Raw genomic sequence first — 21,647 nt, 5'->3', positions numbered from 1 at the left:
TTTCTCGCTTTCACCATACCTTAGTACCTGGGGCCAGATTCACAAAGCACTTACGCAAGCACTTACAAACCTGTACATCTTTTCTCAATCTTTGGCGGCTTTGTTTACATTTATTAAACAGTTAATGAGCTCGGAAATACCAGGAGGCTGTTTATATCAATAACAACAGTTAATTGGGAAGGTTTCATGTTTGTAAACTGTTTAATAAATGTAACCAAAGCCGTCAAAGATTGTGGCAAGATGTACACGTTCGTAAGTACTTGCGTAACTGCTTCGTGAATCTGGCCCCTGGAACTTATCACCGTTAAACATCACGTTATCTTCAGTTTCCAAATAGAAGACTAACAATATCGGCTTGTAGCTTTTCAGCGTCTTCTACAGAGGAAACTTCCATGCTGACTTTTGTATCATCTGCAAAGAATGACACGCAGCTGAGACTAATATTTGTATCTATATCCGAGATAAGAATGAGAAAGATGAGTGGTGCAAGGACTCTGCCCTGGGGTACAGTCACTGCACTTGGACTTTATCTTATTTGATTGACTGTTACTCTCTGCATTCTGATTGACAGAGTTGAGAATCCAACGCCCCACATTACACCTTATTCCTGTTGATCTCATTTTATGGGCTATCACTCCATGGTCCCATTTGTCGAATGACCTTGCAATATATGATACGATAATATGCATCCTCCCTTATTGCCAGCCTTGATCATATGATCTCTTTTTAATGTTGTTGTCTGTAAATGACTACGCCGAATCTCAGATTGGTACTTAAGACTCGCAATGTTATTATTAAATTGTTGCCCTGCTGCCCTCCTAACATTAGTATGTTAGGAGGGCAGCAGGAGTCTAAATGCTGCTAGTGAAGATGGTGGTAGTAGTAAGGGTAGAGGTGATAGTAGATAGAGGGAGACGATAGTGAGGAGGGAGGTGATGCGGGTAGTAGTGATGGTGGTGTGTGCGTAGTGACACAGTGCCAACTGCACTGTCTACATTCCTATAACCAGGCCCCAGAGGGCAGCACCAAGGCCACTTGGTGTTCTCTTATTCCCACTAACATCACCACTTTCCCAACAATGTGAGTGGAGGTAGACTTACTGAGATCCCTACGTGAATTTACCTATGGCTGGGGAAGGTGTCTGGGGTCATCTGAGACTGGGGGAAGGTGCCTGGGCTCTCACCTGAGACTGGGGAAGGTGCCTGGGCTCTCACCTGAGACTGGGGAAGGTGCCTGGGCTCACCGGAGAGGAGGCCACGTAGTGTTCAGTAATGCCTAAAGTCACTTGGGAGGGAGTCAGTTTAGGCACTACTGATAAACTGATGAACTGATATTAATTATCTGATTAATACTTAATGGTCTCTCTCTCTCTCTCTCTCTCTCTCTCTCTCTCTCTCTCTCTCTCTCTCTCTCTCTCTCTCTCTCTCTCTCTCTCTCTCTCTCTCACACACACACACTTTCACAAGTACGTACGTATTATTAGCTAATATATTAAATAAGTGACTGGCAGAGCTTGTCAAAGATAAGAGTAAACCGTATTAGTGAGGTGGTCTCTCGTGGTGATGGTAGTGTTAGTAATGGTGATAATCCTCCCCCCCCCACCCCCACCCCCCCACTACTCTTTTGTAACAATTGTTGTATTCAGCTCCAGTCATCCTTCACCATAACTTTGGCCAACTCTAAATGCTGCTTCCCATACTTCACAGTTGGCTGTTATACTGCGCCAGTCACTGTGGTGCAGACTGTGAGTGAACACACACACACACACACACACACACACACACACACACACACACACACACACACACACACACACACACACACACACACACACACACACACACACAAATGTCTTATGATAGAGCCCAGAAGGCTCAGGAATCTGTACATCAGTTGATTAACAGTTGAAGGCGGGACCAAAGAGCCAGAGCTCAACCCCCCGCAAACACAATTAGGTGAGTACAATTAGGTGAACATACACACACACACACACACACACACACACACACACACACACACACACACACACACACACACACACACACACACACCGTACCCGGGTGGGAGACCAACTCCTGCTTATGGACACCATGTAAACATGTATCCTGAGAAACACAGATACTTTGCTAAAATAAGCACAGCTGCTTCAACTTTATGCAAGAGGTGCGTCTGCCAGGCGCGTCGTGTGTACATCTTGCTCATTGTTAGTAGCCGCGGCGTCCTTCCTGGACCACCTATAATACTGATAGTTACAGCAGACACACCCAGCTCTAACTGGCCCCCAATCGCCCTTGGTACAGCTGCCCGTCACCGCCACACAACCTCCCGCAATTATCCAGTTAGGCCATCCACTCAACGCTTTCTGAACGCGGCTTTCTCCTGGTTTTTATTGATTTTCCTCTTTCAGCGAATTTGTTACTGATGGAAATGTAAGAGTTAGAGGAGCGGCGGGTCGGCCTTGACCCCTCCTCCACCACCAGTCCATACGCCACACTAAAGTCCATGGGCCAGATTCACGAAAGCACTTACGCAAACACTTACGAACGTGTACATCTTTTCTCAATCTTTGGCGGCTTTGTTTCCAATTATTAAACAGTTAATGAGCCCCGAAGCACCAGGAAGCTGTTTATAACAATAACAACAGTTGAATGGGAATTTTTCATGCTTGTAAACTGTTTAATAAATGTAACCAAAGCCGTCAAAGATTGAGGAAAGATGTACACGTTCGTAAGTGCTTGCGTAACTGCTTTCGTGAATCTGGCCCCATATCCCGATTATTCGAATCGTGTGGACCGCCATATTCCAACGAAATGTAGAGTGAATGTGATTGACTGGGGCCCCTCCCGGTTAGTGGAGGCGCGGGTGTGTGGTGGGCTCTAACTGGTGCACCAGCTGGAGCGAAGAGCACCGCTACACAGCCTCTAACACATCACACCTGCTGCAGGCTCTTCTCACCCAGCTCATAACACGGAGGCCATTTACCTTTGGGTACCCTCTCTCCCTTACCCCTTCTACCCTTCACAACCCTCCCCCCCTCCACCCGGTATCCCACAGTACATATTTTTTCCGTAGTATTTAATCAATAAAACAACGTATGTCTTTGCAAGTGTTGAAGCCTGACGCTTGGAGCCAGCCTGATGCAACTGTGCAAGATGACTGGTGATTGTATGGGTCAATACCCCTACACACGGGGCCGGTGTCGGCACCCAGGTCCTCTTGGAAGATGATCAATCCACTCATGAAGTAGCTGAATATGTTCTGACCTCAGTCTTTAGATTTTAGTAATTGTTATACATACATACATGGACAATGCAGTTTGGACAATAAGGAGCAGGGCGGCGCTCCAGTAAGTGGCCGTGAGTTAAGCGTGTATGGGAAGGGAGGGTATGGAAGAGATAGATAAGGAAGAGTAGAAAAGTGAGGACTGGGCAAGACTGAAATGTTTGTACCTTCAACTCAGAAAGACGACCAGAACATGTCACCTTTGAACTCATCAACCTAAACTTTGATTGATTGATGAAGATTAAGCCACCCAAAAGGTGGCACGGGCATGAATAGCCCGTAAGTGGTGGCCCTTTTCAGCCATTACCAGTATCAATAGATGATACTGGAGATCTGTGGAGGTACGACTGCACCCTGCGTGATGGGAGATGTCTCCCGTGATAAACTGTGAAATAACCGATGTGTTTGACGGTTGCCGTGGCCAAAGACGTTGAGAGAGAGACTTACGAGTGTGTGTCAAGGTAAGTTTCTTAACTCATTCTATCCTTATTTAGTAAAGGATGTGATTTAAAGCTCAACTCAATTATCAGAGCTCTACTGCATTACCAGAACAATAAAAGCCCTGCATTGTAATCCTAAAGAGTTAGGGTGGGTGAATGCCTGTGTGGGGGCCGAGGCTGGTGCTGAGCTAATGAGCTGAGTATTTCCGGGGCTGGCCACCATCACCCCCCCCCCCCCCCCCCCCCCGCCTGCTCTCTGACCAACCCGTCCTGACAGCACCTAGTATTTGACCTATATTTTACCTAGAGCCAAAAACTGTACTACTAGAAAATGGTAGCGGCTGGCGAAATTGACATAATGTCCCGTTTTCTGTTCGTGGGTCCTCTGGTAGGTTAGGAGAAGGCATTTTACTACGACAGTTTCTTGACGTTGGGGACGCTGGCGAGAACAGGTTGAGAGCCATGGCCAGGATTCATTAAGGATTTACGCTTCGATTTAAGGAACCTATACATCTTAGTCAACCTATTGAAGAGCAGAGGTGCAACAGGTACTCTGAGAGAGAACTCTTTCAACATCAGAGGCCCGAGACTGTTCAACACGCTTCCACTACACATAAGGGGCATAACTGGCCGACCCCTCACAGTGTTCAAGAGAGAACTTGTTAAATACCTCCAAAGGATACCTGATCAACCAGGCTGTGATTCATACGTCAGGCTGCGAGCAGCCGCGACCAACAGCCTGGTTGACCAGTCCAACAACGAACAGGCCTGGGTGAGGACCGGGCCGCGGGGACGCTAAGCCCCGAAATCATCTCAAGGTAACCTCAAGGTAAGGTAAAGTAACTATATTCAAGGCTGCCTTGTTTACATTTACTAAAGAGTTTACCAGCTCCGAAGCGCTACGAGGTTGTCAATAACAATAACAACCTCGGGTTGGGAAGTTTACAAACTCGTAAACTGTTTAATAAAAGTAAACAAAGCCGTCACAATTCAGGAAAGATGTATAGGTATCTTGAGGTTATCTTGAGATGATTTCGGGGCTTTTTAGTGTCCCCGCGGCCCGGTCCTCGACCAGGCCTCCACCCCCAGGAAGCAGCCCGTGACAGCTGACTAACACCCAGGTACCTATTTTACTGCTAGGTAACAGGGGCATAAGGGTGAAAGAAACTCTGCCCAGTGTTTCTCGCCGGCGCCTGGGATCGAACCCAGGACCACAGGATCACAAGTCCAGCGTGCTGTCCGCTCGGCCAACCGGCTCCCTTCCGGTATAGAGTTGTATAGAGTTGGTAAGTGGTTGTAAGAACGCGTGACGGAGACTGGCCCAGGCCTCTAAAGAATACTATCAAATCAATCAAACCGTTGAGACACATTACGGGCTCACCATAGCCCGTGCTACATGGACATTTCGTTCCGAGTAACTAAATCTAAAACAACAACAACATTCAGACACAGAAACCATAATTTAAAATAATATTAATGTATATATGAGAACACAGCGGATCTGAATACGCAGTTCGTTAACATTGAGGCTAACATGTTTGGGTGAGCCGCTGCTTGAATGACCATAGAGTGAGGACATGTTGGTCATGTGTAGTGTTTGTTCTCCAAACATAAACTACGAGACGGTAGCTGATTGGTTAGCCAGTATTTGGCCAGAGTGTTTACGAGGTTAGGCTATGAATGGACAAACATCTGGCTACTGATGTTGAAAATGGCGGGAGAAAAGAGTCACAAGCACGACAATAAGTGAGCAAAGAGCTTGGCCCGCAACCCGTTCTCGCACTTGCTTATAGTAACTATTGGCTTATTTAATAAGTGCATATGTGACATACTAATTGATTGTAAATATTTTAGTTTACCTTGAAAAGCTTCATAGGAAACACCGACCTCACCTAACCTTCTTAGTATGTTAAGATAAGCATCTTATTGCTTCTTAATTACAATTATTACTTAACCTATACCGTTGATAGGTTAAATATTAAACTAAAATATTCACAATCAATTAGTATGTCACATATGCACTTATTAAATAAGCCAATATTGACTGTAAGCAAGTGCGAGAACGGGTTGTGGCCTGAGACCCCACTAGTGTTTCATCAGCGGCCTCAACACCCCAGGGTATTGTTCCAGCCATTGTGCTCACATTGCCACCATTTTTTAATGGAGGAATAGCACACCTTAGCTGACAGGTGACGCACTGGAGAGGGTGGATGACGCACCGCAGCCAGATAATGACGCACCGGAGCCGTCGGGTGACGCACCAGCGGTGACACACCAGTAACACCCATGTCATTGGTGGCGAATATACACAGATATTCCTCTAACCTTTCAGTTATGTTTACACTCTTGGACTGATTGTAACATGAAGCGTAAAATCGGAGAGGATTAGACTGAATGACCCAATAAGACGTATCCCCTAGATGATATAACAGTCTTAGTCTGTCCCCTATCCTTCAGACATGTAAGGGGGGCTTCACAAGTCGCACTCAACTGCCATCTTGGGTCCAGGGACGCCCCACCACCACTCTCGCCTCAAAAAAGTATCTGGAAGGAGGACCACTGTCAACTACTGTCGATAGACAAGGCAGCCATAACTCACAAACAAGGCAGCCATAACTCACAAACATGGCTGCCATAACTCACAAACAAGGCAGCCATAACTCACAAACAAGGCAGCCATAACTCACAAACAAGGCTGCCATAACTCACAAACAAGGCTGCCATAACTCACAAACAAGGCTGCCATAACTCACAAACAAGGCTGCCATAACTCACAAACAAGGCTGCCATAACTCACAAACAAGGCAGCTATAACTCACAAACAAGGCTGCCATAACTCACAAACAAGGCAGCCATACCTCACAAACAAGGCTGCCATAACTCACAAACATGGCTGCCATAACTCACAAACAAGGCTGCCATAACTCACAAACATGGCTGCCATAACTCACAAACATGGCTGCCATAACTCACAAACAAGGCTGCCATACCTCACAAACAAGGCTGCCATAACTCACAAACAAGGCTGCCATACCTCACAAACAAGGCTGCCATAACTCACAAACAAGGCTGCCATACCTCACAAACAAGGCTGCCATACCTCACAAACAAGGCTGCCATAACTCACAAACAAGGCTGCCATAACTCACAAACAAGGCTGCCATACCTCACAAACAAGGCTGCCATAACTCACAAACAAGGCAGCTATAACTCACAAACAAGGCTGCCATAACTCACAAACAAGGCAGCTATAACTCACAAACAAGGCTGCCATAACTCACAAACATGGCTGCCATAACTCACAAACAAGGCTGCCATAACTCACAAACAAGGCTGCCATAACTCACAAACAAGGCAGCCATACCTCACAAACAAGGCTGCCATAACTCACAAACAAGGCTGCCATAACTCACAAACAAGGCTGCCATACCTCACAAACAAGGCTGCCATAACTCACAAACAAGGCTGCCATAACTCACAAACAAGGCTGCCATAACTCACAAACAAGGCAGCCATACCTCACAAACAAGGCTGCCATAACTCACAAACAAGGCTGCCATAACTCACAAACAAGGCTGCCATAACTCACAAACAAGGCTGCCATAACTCACAAACAAGGCTGCCATAACTCACAAACAAGGCTGCCATAACTCACAAACAAGGCTGCCATACCTCACAAACAAGGCTGCCATACCTCACAAACAAGGCTGCCATACCTCACAAACAAGGCTGCCATACCTCACAAACAAGGCTGCCATAACTCACAAACAAGGCTGCCATACCTCACAAACAAGGCTGCCATAACTCACAAACAAGGCTGCCATACCTCACAAACAAGGCTGCCATACCTCACAAACAAGGCTGCCATACCTCACAAACAAGGCTGCCATACCTCACAAACAAGGCAGCCATAACTCACAAACAAGGCTGCCATACCTCACAAACAAGGCTGCCATAACTCACAAACAAGGCTGCCATACCTCACAAACAAGGCTGCCATACCTCACAAACAAGGCTGCCATAACTCACAAACAAGGCTGCCATACCTCACAAACAAGGCTGCCATACCTCACAAACAAGGCAGCCATACCTCACAAACAAGGCTGCCATAACTCATAAACTGGGAAACAAGTTATATATTAACCTTTACAGTAATACAAATACAGCAACAAGGCCATTGAATACAGCTCGCCAGTGAGTCGGTACACTGCCAGGTACACTAATGAGTCAATGGTTTACCTCTAGGTGGGTACACCGTCAGGTTTCATGAATGACGTAACGTCAAAGGCGTCATAGAGCAGCCCATCCTCCCAACGTCAAGAAACTGTCGTACTAAAGTGCCTTCTAACCTACCAGAGGACCCAAAACAGAAAATGGGACATTATGTCAATTTCACGAGCTACTTCCATTTTCGAGTACGATCATTTCTGGCCTTCAACCTGCACAGAGACGACCTGCAGGTTGAAGAAAGGTTCTCACTGGTACTCGAGGACTTTCAGTTTTAAAACGCCATGTACAGGCCGCAGACATTATCTAGGTTAAGGAGGCCACCGAGGTGTCACAGAGGCCTCCTGAAGGTTAAAGAAGCTCTCCAGGCTACGGTTCACAGCCGGGCATTGCTGGCAGATGACTATCAGTGCAAGCAATCCTCTCATATTTTTTACTTGAGGTTATCTTGAGGTTATCTTGAGATGATTTCGGGGCTTTTTAGTGTACACTTTATTTACACTTGCAACAAATCCTTCAAGATTATAGTACACATTCCACACTCCAAGACGTTTATGCAATATTTGGATTGTTGTATATATATATATATATATATATATATATATATATATATATATATATATATATATATATATATATATATAAAGGTCCACATTTCGTACTTTCTAACTATAGACTGACATGTCAGAAAAAAAGTTATAAAAACTAAAAGCAGAGACAATAATAGCCTTATGGATCAAGGCCTAACCAAACGTATTCTAACTTAATAAGAAGTTCTCTACGTTATTTTTTGTTGTGGTTTCATCGCTTCCTTTTTGTCTAACATGCGAACTGCCAAAATTAATTTCAAGGAAAAGCTGACAGTTTGAGCTGACACAAACTATATACAGGTCCAAGAGCAGAGGTGTCACATGTTACAGGGGCCAACTGAAGGTCAAGGGCCATGTCGTAGGTGACGCTAGTTATTATGAAGTAATGATACTTACCTTGACGGGGAGGAGGTAGAGTCTTTTGCGATAGGTCTTGAGACTACATATGAAGCAGGAGTAGTTGTAGGTGTCGTAGAGCCGGGCATAGTGGGCCACCTGCTCCTTCTCGTAGCGCTGCCACTGAAGATTTAGCGAGTGGAAGCAACAGAGACAAGACAGGACGCGGGAATCATCAACACGAGCCTCCGGGTGGGCTGACTGGTGCTTCTCCAAGAATGGGAAGAAGGGATCCGTGCCGTGGGGTTTGCTCCACAGGGCGTACGTCTGTCCGGGCTTAGAGTGGAAGCTGCAGACGAAGCAATTGATGGCGATGCTTAGGGCGTTCTGGGTTGTGATGACAGGCAGCGTAGGCGCCTTCGGGTCCTGCTCTGCAGGCACTACCTCCAGTGTGTGGAGAGGCTGACCCACATACCCTGGTGGAGCCTTCTTCACATTCTCCGTGGACTTGAGATGCGCCTCTGCCGCCGCCGAGAAGCCATGTGGTGGGGAGCTGTCTGAGAGTGGAGACATGCCGGGCGAGGAGAGGTTGGGGCCCGGGGTGAGACGTGGGGATTGAGAATTCGAGGGCATAGCTCTCAGGGAGAACTGTCGGTGCTCCGTCGGTACTTTATCTTTCTCATACTCGGCCCACTGATTGCTGAGGTGCTGATAACAAGGAGAGCAGGCCAACACCCGCCCATTTTCAACTACGCTGTTCTGACCGATCCTTGGCAAGTATTTTAAGAAAGAGAAGTACATGCCGTCCTGAGTGATGCTTTCAACCACCATAGCTAGCCAGTGCATGGCCTGACGTGTATGGTTCTGGTGACAAAGATAGCAGGTGGCCTCTTCCAAATGGGAGTCTGCATCTACAGCCGAGGCTGAGGGAGGCCGGGAGAGCAAGGGATGCGGGGTATGTGGTACTGGTGTGGTCATGGAGGTACTACCACCACCACCACGTTGATCATCCCCGGTATTAACTCCCTCGCCTGCATTCCCTTTCAGCTCCGGTGACCTGTTGTTGCTGCTGCTGCTATCTTTTCTGTTCTGAAAGTCCTTCTGCTGCTGCGGGATGGTCTTGTAACATACGCAGCACACCTGGACCATTCCCTGTGGCGAGATTGGCGACGCACCTTCCGGAGGGTCTAATCTTTGAATGAATGGGTAATATGGCTCATTTTCCGAGTTCGGTTTGCAGTATATTAAGCATAAGGAACTGGAGGGACACTCATTGCCGCACTTATAGCACACGAAAGCGGTGCAATCCTGCATCAGAGATGATCTCTTACGAAGAGAATAATTTCTTTCTCCGTGCGGGATGTTGTGGGCCTCGTAGGCGTCCCATTGCAGCTGCAGGTGACTGTAGCAGTCCCGGCAGCCCTGCACCCTCCCCGAGGCCTCCATAGGATGCGACTTACTGGGACGAGGGTGCAGCATCAGGCTCGGAAAAAAAGGGCAACTTCCACTTTGTTGTTTGGCATATATATCGACTAAGGTTCCCTTCTTATGGTGGTCGCCACAGACGTAGCAGACCTCGGTGGTGGCGTTCTTGTCAGGCATCCGCAGGTCCAGTACCTCCGTCCTCGGGGGAGCTGCCAAGGGAGGCCGCGGGTCTCGGTACCCCACATCTTCTTCCCTCTCACGCTTGGTGCCTCGCCGGCCATCCAATGACAAGTCTAGAGCCTCCTGTTGAAGGCCCACCTGAGCTACTGCGAGACCCAAGGGCAGAGGCGGCACTCCGGGAGGTGGAAGGGGTAAACTTGGGGGTTGAGGCTGAGGAGGGATTATCCTCGTTCTCTTGACCTCAACAGAGGCCAAAGGCGCGGGTGTGGGCGGCTGAGATCGAGCTCCACTAGGCCCTGGCCTTTTAAGGTCGGAGGGAGGGGGCGGGGGCGGGTCCGGTGTCAGCCCCAGGAGCTGGGAGGCATACTCACTCTGCATGCCTCCTTCCACACCTGTGTACGGCCCATTGTCCACCCGCTTGAGCCAATAGATGCGCTTGACGGGCGGCACCTTATTCCGCTCGTACAGCTGCCACTGCTGTGTCAGGTAAGAATAGCAGAGGAAGCACGAGAGGATGTGACCGTCGACCGAGGGAGGCTCTGAGCCGTCTGGGGGCTCATGAGTTTCCAAGAAGGGAAAGTATGGTCCGGTGGCCTGCTGCCTGACCGCCAGAGGGTACTCTGCACACCGCGGGTACCCGCACACATAGCACGTAGCCCGCTTGACGTTGTCGCCTTCTGGCCGCACATAAACTGGCTTCATCTTCACTAACAGGGTCAGCGGGTGGGGGGTCACCCCACCTCACCACCTGTGGGGTTATCGCCACCTCACCACCTGCGGGGTCCTCACCACCTGCGGGGTCCTCACCACCTGCGGGGTCCTCACCACCTGCAAAACACAATAAAACAACATGAGAAACTGCCACGTGGACCGCTAAACACAACCACACTACAACCCGCTCACCTTACAAAGTTACAAGACATTTAGCCCATTGTGTACTATTGAAACCTGTAACAATCGTTCCCACACCAAACCCCAGTAGATCGTACTAAACGTATACTTGGCGTATATGTATTATATAGGTCAAGGGTATATTAAATATTGATCTATTTAGTTAAGACCTAGGATATGTTAGTTAAGACCTAGGATATGTTAGGTTAGGCCTAGGATATTTAGTTAGGCCTATGATACAGTAGGACGCTGCTGTGTTCGGTTTTTGTTTCTGAGTTTCGGACAGAATTAAACAAATTGAAGAGTGAAAAATGTGTACGAGACTAATTTGGGAGGATGAGTTTATGCACCTAGACTGTACCTGGGAGAGGGTTCTAGGAGTTCTTCTACCTCCCCAAGCCCATCCTGAGACCAGACTTGCGAGAGCTTGGTCCAACAGGCTGTTGTGCACAGCAACACACGCTGTGTATGTGTTCAACCCATACCCTTCCCTTCCGCTAAGACAATACGCATTATTTTGTGCGCAAGTCATACGCACAAAGCAATTTCAGTCTACAATTCGTCTTATGGTCAAATAATGTAGCAGTGGTTATGGTGTTATTATATTAATGGTGGTTGTGGTGGTATTATATTAATGGTGGAGGTGGTGGTATTATATTAATGGTGGTTGTGGTGGTATTATATTAATGGTGGTTGTGGTGGTATTATATTAATGGTGGAGGTGGTGGTATTATATTAATGGTGGTTGTGGTGGTATTATATTAATGGTGGAGGTGGTGTATTATATTAATGGTGATTGTGGTGGTATTATATTAATGGTGGTTGTGGTGGTATTATATTAATGGTGGAGGTGGTGGTATTATATTAATGGTGGTTGTGGTGGTATTATATTAATGGTGGAGGTGGTGTATTATATTAATGGTGGTTGTGGTGGTATTATATTAATGGTGGAGGTGGTGGTATTATATTAATGGTGGTTGTGGTGGTATTATATTAATGGTGGAGGTGGTGTATTATATTAATGGTGGTTGTGGTGGTATTATATTAATGGTGGAGGTGGTGTATTATATTAATGGTGGTTGTGGTGGTATTATATTACTGGTGGAGGTGGTAGGGTCGGTGGAAGGATTGCTGGTTCATCCTCACAATCTTGACACAAGGTGGGAACTGAATATGTTTAATCACACAACACTAAGAAAAAACTACAAACTGTGAAGCAATTCTTGCGAGTAAAATTCCGAGATTAAACGCAGTGGGAGAAACCACCTCCCACCACAACACTTACAAACATTAGAGCTAACATAACAAACCCTCCTAATTATTCCATAGTAATATCTAATTGACTAACGTGTACTCGGCACTTTGACACGTTATTTCGTCATGGTGCAACCTGTCCTCTTACAAAGAATGTCGCATTTCCATCGTTTGAGTTACATAAGGCCAAAAATTGTCGTACTAGAAAATGGAAGCGGCTGGCGAAAGTGACCAACTGTCCCGTTTTCGGTTTTGGGTTCTCTGGTAAGTTAGGAGAGACATTCCATTCAAATTGACCGTTTTCTTGATGTTGGGAAACCTTAGGAAAACAAGCTGCATGGTGATTTTTTTTTTGCAGGGATATTCCTGCGCGGGCCCTGAGCCTCTGGCTGGCCCACTATGCATGGTGATGAATCGACGTGGTGTCACTTATGTTCGCCGCCAGCGAACCACATGAACCAAATGGACCACATGGACCACATGGACCACATGGACCACGTGGCCTTGAACACCACACCACAGCAGACTTAATAGTCACCACCTCACGCACACCATGAAATTATTACAAGAAACAAAAAACACATCCTGGATGGTAAACTATTTGGAAATACCCACCATCTCTAAACCTGCGCCGTTTAAACTTTAAACTATAGTACGCAGGGAAATTCCTCTTTTTTCCCCCCCTCTGGTGGCCAGGCAGGGGAAGACCATTCCTGTGTTTGAGTTTACCTGTTCATCACACAGGCCCCGGAAGCCCAAATTATTGTGTAACTGCCAGGGGGAAATGTGAATATAAGTGTCTATAAACATAAATTTACATAATTATTAATTTATTTAATATAAAACTAAATAATGACAATAACTAACAAAAATAATTAACGAAGGTAGGAGGACTTATTTAATAATTCATCAAAATATATAAATAGAAAAAAAAAGGCTCAGCGCAAGTCATACCAACATACACCTACCTTGAGGTTACCTTGAGGTGCTTCCGGGGCTTAGCGTCTCCGCGGCCCGGTCGTCGACCAGGCCTCCTGGTTGCTGGACTGATCCACCAGGCTGTTGGACGCGGCTGCTCGCAGCCTGACGTATGAGTCGCAGCCTGGTTGATCAGGAATCCTTTGGAGGTTCACCACTACACTTTTCCCGCCAAACATTATCACAAAACATCCTCTCAGCTGACCACTATTCTACGGATGTAAACAGACGCACGTGACACCACTGCCTCACCGGTCTCCCGTAAACGCTGTTTTCATTCATGTTTTGAAACGAGTTTTCTTCCTGGGTAATCACGGATCGAGGAAGTGGGCTATTAAATGTCTAGACTTAAGATTATGATATATATTTTCCTCGGAATATTACTGACACGGAGATAAGACGCAAGTCTTGGTAAGCCGCTCGCCTGCAGTCACGGAGGCCAGGAATTGTATTTTCCCTTTCATTCTGCACAATAGCAAGATATGTAGATGGTATTGGTTATAATATATTTAGTGGTGGTGTGGTAATTAAGGTTTGAAATGTGGTGTGGCTGTGGTGGAGTGACTGTGGTAATGTGGCTGTGGTGGTGTGGCTGTGGTGGTGTGGCTGTGGTAGTGTGACCATACCACCCACCTATCAAGCAGATAAGGTGGTATGGGCTGGATGTTACCATAAAATGGGGGTGTTAACATTTTACCTATTTACCATTAGTCACTTTGTACCCTTATGGTTTCTAAGTGAATCTGAACTAATCGCTCTCTTACAATGCTCTTTGACATAGAATAACAAATCCATAGGTATACTGTTGGTATCCATAGTTAGGTAGCGTGTGGGTGGAATTTTGTTAGTTTTAGATTCAGTTCTCCCTGTGGAATGTTAGCACGGAGAAAAGGAATGAGGGTGGAGGCAAGGAAATTAAGAATGAGGGGAGGAGGTAGGAGTGGGGAGGGACTGGAGCGAGACCGGGATGCTGGAAACAGGGGGTGTACCGGATGCTTGTACAGCAACGAGGCGTGTCAATGACTGGACTGGTACGACTCAAACCGGACTTGCAGGTATAAAACTTGTTACGGAATTTTTAAGAGACAAAGGAATGATATTGTATTCACTATTTGTGCCAGCAGATTCGAGCTATTAGCTCTTGGACCCAAGGGTCCAATGTGCGACTCCCAGAGTGCGCTCTTGGCATTAGACGCACATAGTAATACCAAAAAAGTACTCAGTGATATTTGAATGAATATTTTTTCTATAAATAATATGTTTCTCGCCGACGCCCGGGATCGAACCCGGGACCACAGGATCACAAGCCCAGTGTGCTGTCTGCTCGGCCGACCGGCTCCCATGTGGTGACCTCACAAACAAAAGTGTCAACTGATCTTGTCAGTGAACTTAGCATTCACTGACACATGGTTATATATCGACTCAATCCTTGAGTCGATATTTAGGCTTCCTTAAGGGGCCAGTAGGCTCTTTTTTAAAGGATTTTTTTCCAACTGCATAAAACAAAAATATTGCAAAGAACAGTACAGAAAAACACTCTATAGTCAACTAGTAGATGGGGGAGGAGGAAACGAGCTTGTAACAACTATTACATATTAGTCTCCATAAAGGATGAGCTCGACAATTGACTTGGTAGCGATCTACCAAGATCTTAATGAAAAATACCCTGTAACATACACATTGACAAGGGTATAATTAAACAAATGGAGAGGCTAAAGCCAAATAAGTCTTCCGATACACACAGAAATCACAATAGCTTGATATATCAAATGAGCAAATCCATAAAGGGCCTTGATGAGGGTTCGAACCTACGGACGGGATGTTCCCAGGTGTGTGTTGTCGTGGTACAGTTGACTTAGGGGGGTTAGTTCCAAATATGGCAAAATATGCAATAATTGAAAACTAGTTCGATTTCAATCAAACTTTTATGACAAGTTGTATATGAAAAGGGTTTCATGTGGTCCAAGTCTCAGCATCGTAGCATAAATAGGGAGAAAAAAATATTGAATTATGTGTCAAAAATTTTCCAAAATGGTCAAAAACGATTATCAAACAAAAGTGTCAACTGAAATCATGCCTATGACTCTCAGCTATCACAATGGCATATATTAAAAACAAATTATAATTAGTTTTATTAAAAAATTAATTAAAACTTTTTTCTTTTTCTTTTTTAATTTTATTTTTTATTTGTTTATGGGGCGATTTGTATGAAACGCATACACCTGACTGCACGTAAGCCTATCTGTAAGGGTGAAAATTTTGGAGGAAAATGGTTGATGTCAACCTCAACCACAGATGGCAGTATCTTAAGCTTTAATATTTTAAAGATTTATTTTTCAATGTTTATGAAACATTGAAAAACTTATATGTAAAGTTTATGTCTCTAAAATCTGAAGGAAGCGTTTTTTCCTAAGTTCATTTATTGATTTTATAAATAGCAATAAACATGATATATTTGCATAATTTTTGGGAGGAACTTTGACTATTTGTATTAGGAAAACTAAAGATGTTTTGGAAAATCCCCTTTTACAGATCCTTTATCATATGCTAATGTGTCAGAAAAGTAACATAGAATGATTGTATCTGAAAAAGTGAAAGGTTTCAACTCACTTGAAAATGTGTAGTATTCTTTGAAAAAAAATTAAATCTCCCTTTCCATTTAGACTGCAGTATTGAAACTTGGTACAATTGCAGCTTTTTTCATATACAACTACTCAAAAAAATATTGGTTGACATTGAACAACTTTTAAAAAAAATATCTATCGCCCCCTAAGGCGCATCTGGGAACATCCCATGCATAGGTTCGAACCTTCATCAAGGCCCTTGTGAATTTGTTCACAATTTGCTCAGCAGGCTGAGAAGTGCGTTCTGGTTACTAGGTACGACACACACACACACACACACACACACACACACACACACACACACACACACACACACACACACACACACACACACACACACACACACATATATATATATATATATACATATATACACACAAATCACAATATCACAATAGCGCAATATATCACGGCCCTTGTGGATTTGATCACATCCACTACAACCTGGTTGGTCCGGCACGTCTTGCAAGAACTTGTCTAACTGCCTCTTGAATAAGCCTACCTTTGTTCCGGCAATTTTTCTAATGCTTGCTGGGATGGTGTTGAACAGCCGTGAACCCTTTGAACAGCTTTGTACGCAATGTGGCTCCCCCTCTCAGAGTAACTGTTAAGGGTGTGTGTATGGTAATTACCTCAATACTGACTCTTCAAGATGATTAAAATCGAACTCGATATTGGTTTAGGGAGTTCTCTTGTTGACAACGATCCCAGAGGCGTAGAGGGTATGGTGCTTCGTTGCTTCTAATTAGGATCCAGGACTGAGACGCCAAGGTAAGTCCACTACGGGCTCACCATAGCCCGTACTACTTGCGCCGCTCCTGTGCCAGGTAAGTCACGGGCTCACCATAGCCCGTGCTACTTGCAACTTGTTCCGAGTAGCTGAATCTATAACAACAGCAACAGACGCCAAGCTCTTATACAACCACCTCACGGGTTTTCTGTTATGAAAATGTGTACCAGTCACTGTCTGTACAAGCGAGGATCACTAGATTCCCGTATTCCATACCGTCACTGGTTATTGTCACACATGAACATGTAGTATTGGCGGCTTGTGCAGCACACACAATCATACCTCAAGTGTTCCAACACCCGCTCACGGGACGGGTGCGGGCTGCATAATAAATGTACAAAATCAAGTGTTGGAACACACACCTGACACTTCCTCCCTGCAACCATGCGCCACTTTCCCCACCAGTCGGTGGGCTTTATTACAAGTAAATATTACTTGCCGACTGCTGGCTTAGCTGTGTTTGTGTAGCAGCCACGACTTGTCGGATCTAGTTTAACCCCACAATGCTTTCTGTGTACACGTGTATATCGCTAACTTGTGCGAGTGGAAACGAGTCAGCTGACCAGAGTAGATGACGCAGTTAGGCACCTCCCGCCCAGCTGGAGATCGTAGCCTAGTCTACGGCTCCAGAGCCTCGTCTGCGGCGCCTGAGCCTCGTCTGCGGCGCCTGAGCCTCGTCTGCGGCGCCTGAGCCTCGTCTGCGGCGTCAGAGCCTCGTCTGCGGTGCCTGAGCCTCGTCTGTGATGCCTGAGCCTCGTCTGCAGTGCCTAAGCCTCGTCTGCGGCGCCTGAGCCTCGTCTGCGGCGTCAGAGCCTCGTCTGCGGTGCCGGAGCCTCGTCTGCGGCGTCAGAGCCTCGTCTGCGGCGCCAGAGCCTCGTCTGCGGCGCCTGAGCTTCGTCTGCGGCGCCTAAGCCTCGTCTGCGGCGCCAGAGCCTCGTCTGCGCGTCCAACTGCTCCACCGCCACACTGCCACCTTCCACCCCTACAGAAAAACTGGGCTGCATCAGGCGTCACTAGTTGAAACCAGAACCCTTATCGTCAAGGCACCGATAACGATTAGGGAATACCAGCGATCACCCTGTTTACTTTCAAATCAAACTGTTTGATACCTTTTTAATACATACGTGATTCGATCAGAACTCTGTGGACAATTATGAATATCCACAGTCTTGGTAAGGGGCGTATATACTTACCTAATACAATGTCCAAGTCTTCAGCTCCTGGTCTCAACTGTTATCGCTAACCCTCGCCCCCTTCAATTCTTTTAACTCGTGCTTTTAAAAGAAAGAAGAAATGAAAGAAAGAAAGAAGTGTATGTGTGTGCGCGCGCACAATGAGTCTGGCTGCTCTCTTCAGTAACTGAATAAACACATCGCCTTTGGACGTCGAAAGCCTCAACGGACAAAATATGATATACTATAAATCACAACGGCTCACAAAACAAAAGCTTTCTAGATTTGTTGAACCAATTGCCGCGTAACGTGGTGGAGGTGGGGGTCCCTCGATTATTTCAAGCGCGGGTTGGACATGTATATGAGTGGGATTGGGTGGTTATAGATAGGAGCTGCCTCGTATGGGCCAATAGGCCTTCTGCAGTTACCTTTGTTCTTATGTTCTTATGTTCTTATTCATGGATCGCTCAGTTCGCTTAGGTTCTGGTGTCTTAGTACACCATTTACTGTCCGTTGTGAGAATTGTCGAGGACGGGCTGGAGTAGCGAAGGCGGGCGGTCATCAGCTGCGATGGAATATTTCCTCATGCATTACTATCTCTAGCGATGAATGATAACAACCCGGACGATGGTGCTTAATATTATATTAATTTGGATAGTAATTGGTGCGTGTATGGTCGACGCTCTTCACTGGTACATCAGCCGGGGGGGGGGGGGGGGGGGGGTGCTTACCTGGTGGTCAGGTGCGCAGGGGGAGGAGGAAGATAGCAAGGGGGGAGGAGGAAGATAGCCAGGGGGGGGGGGAAGAAGAGAGCGAGGGGGAGGAGGAAAATAGCGAGGGGGAGGAGGAAGATAGCGAGGGGGGAGGAGGAAGATAGCGAATATTTGGGCACGTTATTAAAGTGCACCACTAACAAGTGTAGAATATTTGGGTATGTTTGTAAAGTGTTATCCTAACACACTAGCAACCCCCCCCCCCCTGCCCCAAGCAGTGTGCTGCTGACTGCCTAATTAAATACTCACAAAGCTCAAAGTATCTCATGACATCTGGTCTAAAATAGTTGAGCCATCGGTCAAGGCAGGGACCCCCATCCCAGGGATTCCACCGCTAAACAGAGGGAGGCCCCGCTCTTCCTCCCATAAATACATGTACAGTAGTGTTTAATATACTTTTACCTGTCACAGGTGTGGCATCTACATAGTAGGCATATAAAAACACGCGCATATATGAATGGAACGTTGTGTCAGAAATTCAAAGCAGTGAAGAACTTTGGGAGTTAAAATAATTAATGATGTGGAGAATATTACAAATATGCAAAGATATAATCTTAGCAAGTCTTTGACCAGATGTTTCGGCCTTGGTCTCCCAGGGAGAGGAGTTGTTTCTCCAGTGACCGTCCAACAAACACTAACTATATTTTCTTTGGATTCCTTCAAGGAAGCCGGAAGGATTCCTTGGGGAGCCGGTCGGCCGAGCGGACAGCACACTGGACTTGTGATCCTGTGGTCCCGGCTTCGATTCCGGGCGCCGGCGAGAAACAATGGGCAGAGTTTCTTTCACCCTATGCCCCTGTTACCTAGCAGTAAAATAGGTACCTGGGTATTAGTCAGCTGTCACGGGCTGCTTCGTGGTCGAGGACCGGGGCGCGGGGACACTAAAGCCCCGAAATCATCTCAAGATAACCTCAAGATAACCAAGCCTATGGTTTCCCCCACGAGCTTGGCTCTGCTAGGAGCTCCAATCATTTCAAACCAAATTTCGATGCCCTGGCCCCTTGGCCAATGGCTGTCAGGTACTAACTGCCCCGGGGTAACTCCGCCTCTCAGGCCTACTCCAATCACTCGAACCCCTAGGCCTAATACCATGGTACCATTAACCAATGAAACAAAAGCCCTCGCTCTTAGCCAATGGAATGCTTGACAACTGCCTGGAGGCGGTTTTCTCTCGGAATCTGGAAATAGCGGTTACAACCAGATTCTTGAGAAAAAGCCTCGTCTAACCAGCCGCCCAAGAGAGAGAAACTTGAGGATAAGGTTTTATGGCACTGTCTGAGTCTTATTGCCCCCCCCCTAGCATGGAGGAGAGGAAAAGGGGAGGAGGGGAAAAAGGGGAAGGAAGAGGGGGAGAAGAACAAAGTGGTCGACAATTTGACCCTTACAAGCAAGCACACAGACAGCGCCGCTCCTGTGCCAGGTAAACTACGGGCTCACCATAAGCCGTGCTACTTGGAACTTGTTCCGAGTAGCTGAATCTATAACAACAACATGCATACCTGGTTGTAAACATAGTGCTGGATTTTACTCTAGATAAACGTATTAGGGTAAGACATTGTGGAAGGACAGAGATCTAAACCTCCCGTCAAGAGACACAAGTCATTTGTTCCACTCAAATTTGTAAAAAAGTGAACTTCAGACACACAATTTACCATAAAATATAAAAAATATTGTCGAAATAAAGTGGAAATTTTCAAGAGGATTGTAATGCCGTATAGAACGTGCCGGGCGTTGGGGGAACAGAACTCTTGAAACCTTCTACAGGTAAACTAGGCCACATGGTATATAAGCTAACTCCCGGTAACTCCACCCTGACGGGAGACATCTCCCGTCACGCAGGGTGCAGTCGCACCTCCACAGATCTCCAGTATCAGTTCTTGATACTGGTAATGGCTCAAATGGGCCACCACTTAAGGGCTATTCATGCCCGTGCCACCTTTTGGGTGGCTTAATCTTCATCAATCAACTCCACCCCTCACTCTTATCAACCATCCTTGTCCTATCCTCTCCCGCCTGCCACTCTCCCACCTACAGCACTTTACAATCCAACATAAGACATTCGTGACGACTCTGAGAAGCCATTTAGCTAGCGTAGTTCCTCCAGGCCGGACTCCTGAGACGGGACCACGAACCGCTTCTTACTGGCATTCTTCAACCATCAGCAGAAACTGGCACACCGTCTACCGGAGAGGGATTGCTCACCGACGAATGTCTTATCGTAACGGAAACATCCATCACTAAAAGGTCATTAGGGTTGGTTATACAGCTCACGAAAACACACACACACACACACACACACACACACACACACACACACACACACACAAAGGCGGGACCAAAGAGCCAAAGCTCAACCCCCGCAAGCACAAATAGGTGAGTACACACACACACACACACACACACACACACACACACACACACACACACACACACACACACACACACACACACACACACACACACACACACACACACAAGAACTTTTTTAGTGTCAGAGTGGTTGACAAATGGAATGCATTAGGGGGTGATGTGGTGGAGGCTGACTCCATACACAGTTTCAAGTGTAGATATGACAGAGCCCGATAGGCTCAGGAATCTGTACACCTGTTGATTGACGGTTGAGAGGCGGGACCAAAGAGCCAGAGCTCAACCCCCGCAAACACAACTAGGTGAGTACAACTAGGT

The 21,647-nt window shown here is 46.4% G+C and overlaps 1 protein-coding gene across 6 annotated transcripts in view; it reads right to left on the bottom strand.

Moving 5' to 3' along the window:
• LOC123746032 (uncharacterized) overlaps window positions 1-21,647 on the bottom strand; it is an 87,966-nt gene that overhangs the window by 17,332 nt on the left and 48,987 nt on the right. For 4 of the 6 annotated variants that reach the window (XM_045727185.2, XM_045727190.2, XM_045727191.2 and 1 more), the window contains exon 3: window positions 8,936-11,308. In XM_045727185.2, the coding sequence (XP_045583141.2) occupies window positions 8,936-11,182 (2,247 nt within the window). In that variant the 5' untranslated portion in view covers window positions 11,183-11,308. Of the gene's footprint in view, window positions 1-8,935; window positions 11,309-16,729; window positions 18,000-21,647 lie in introns of those variants that run through there. The other 2 variants (XM_045727189.2, XM_045727186.2) reach the window with 2 other exon arrangements.

Source organism: Procambarus clarkii, chromosome 78 (genome assembly GCF_040958095.1).
Source record: "Procambarus clarkii isolate CNS0578487 chromosome 78, FALCON_Pclarkii_2.0, whole genome shotgun sequence".
Lineage (NCBI taxonomy): Eukaryota > Metazoa > Arthropoda > Malacostraca > Decapoda > Cambaridae > Procambarus > Procambarus clarkii.
This window is presented reverse-complemented; position numbering and strand designations above follow the sequence as displayed.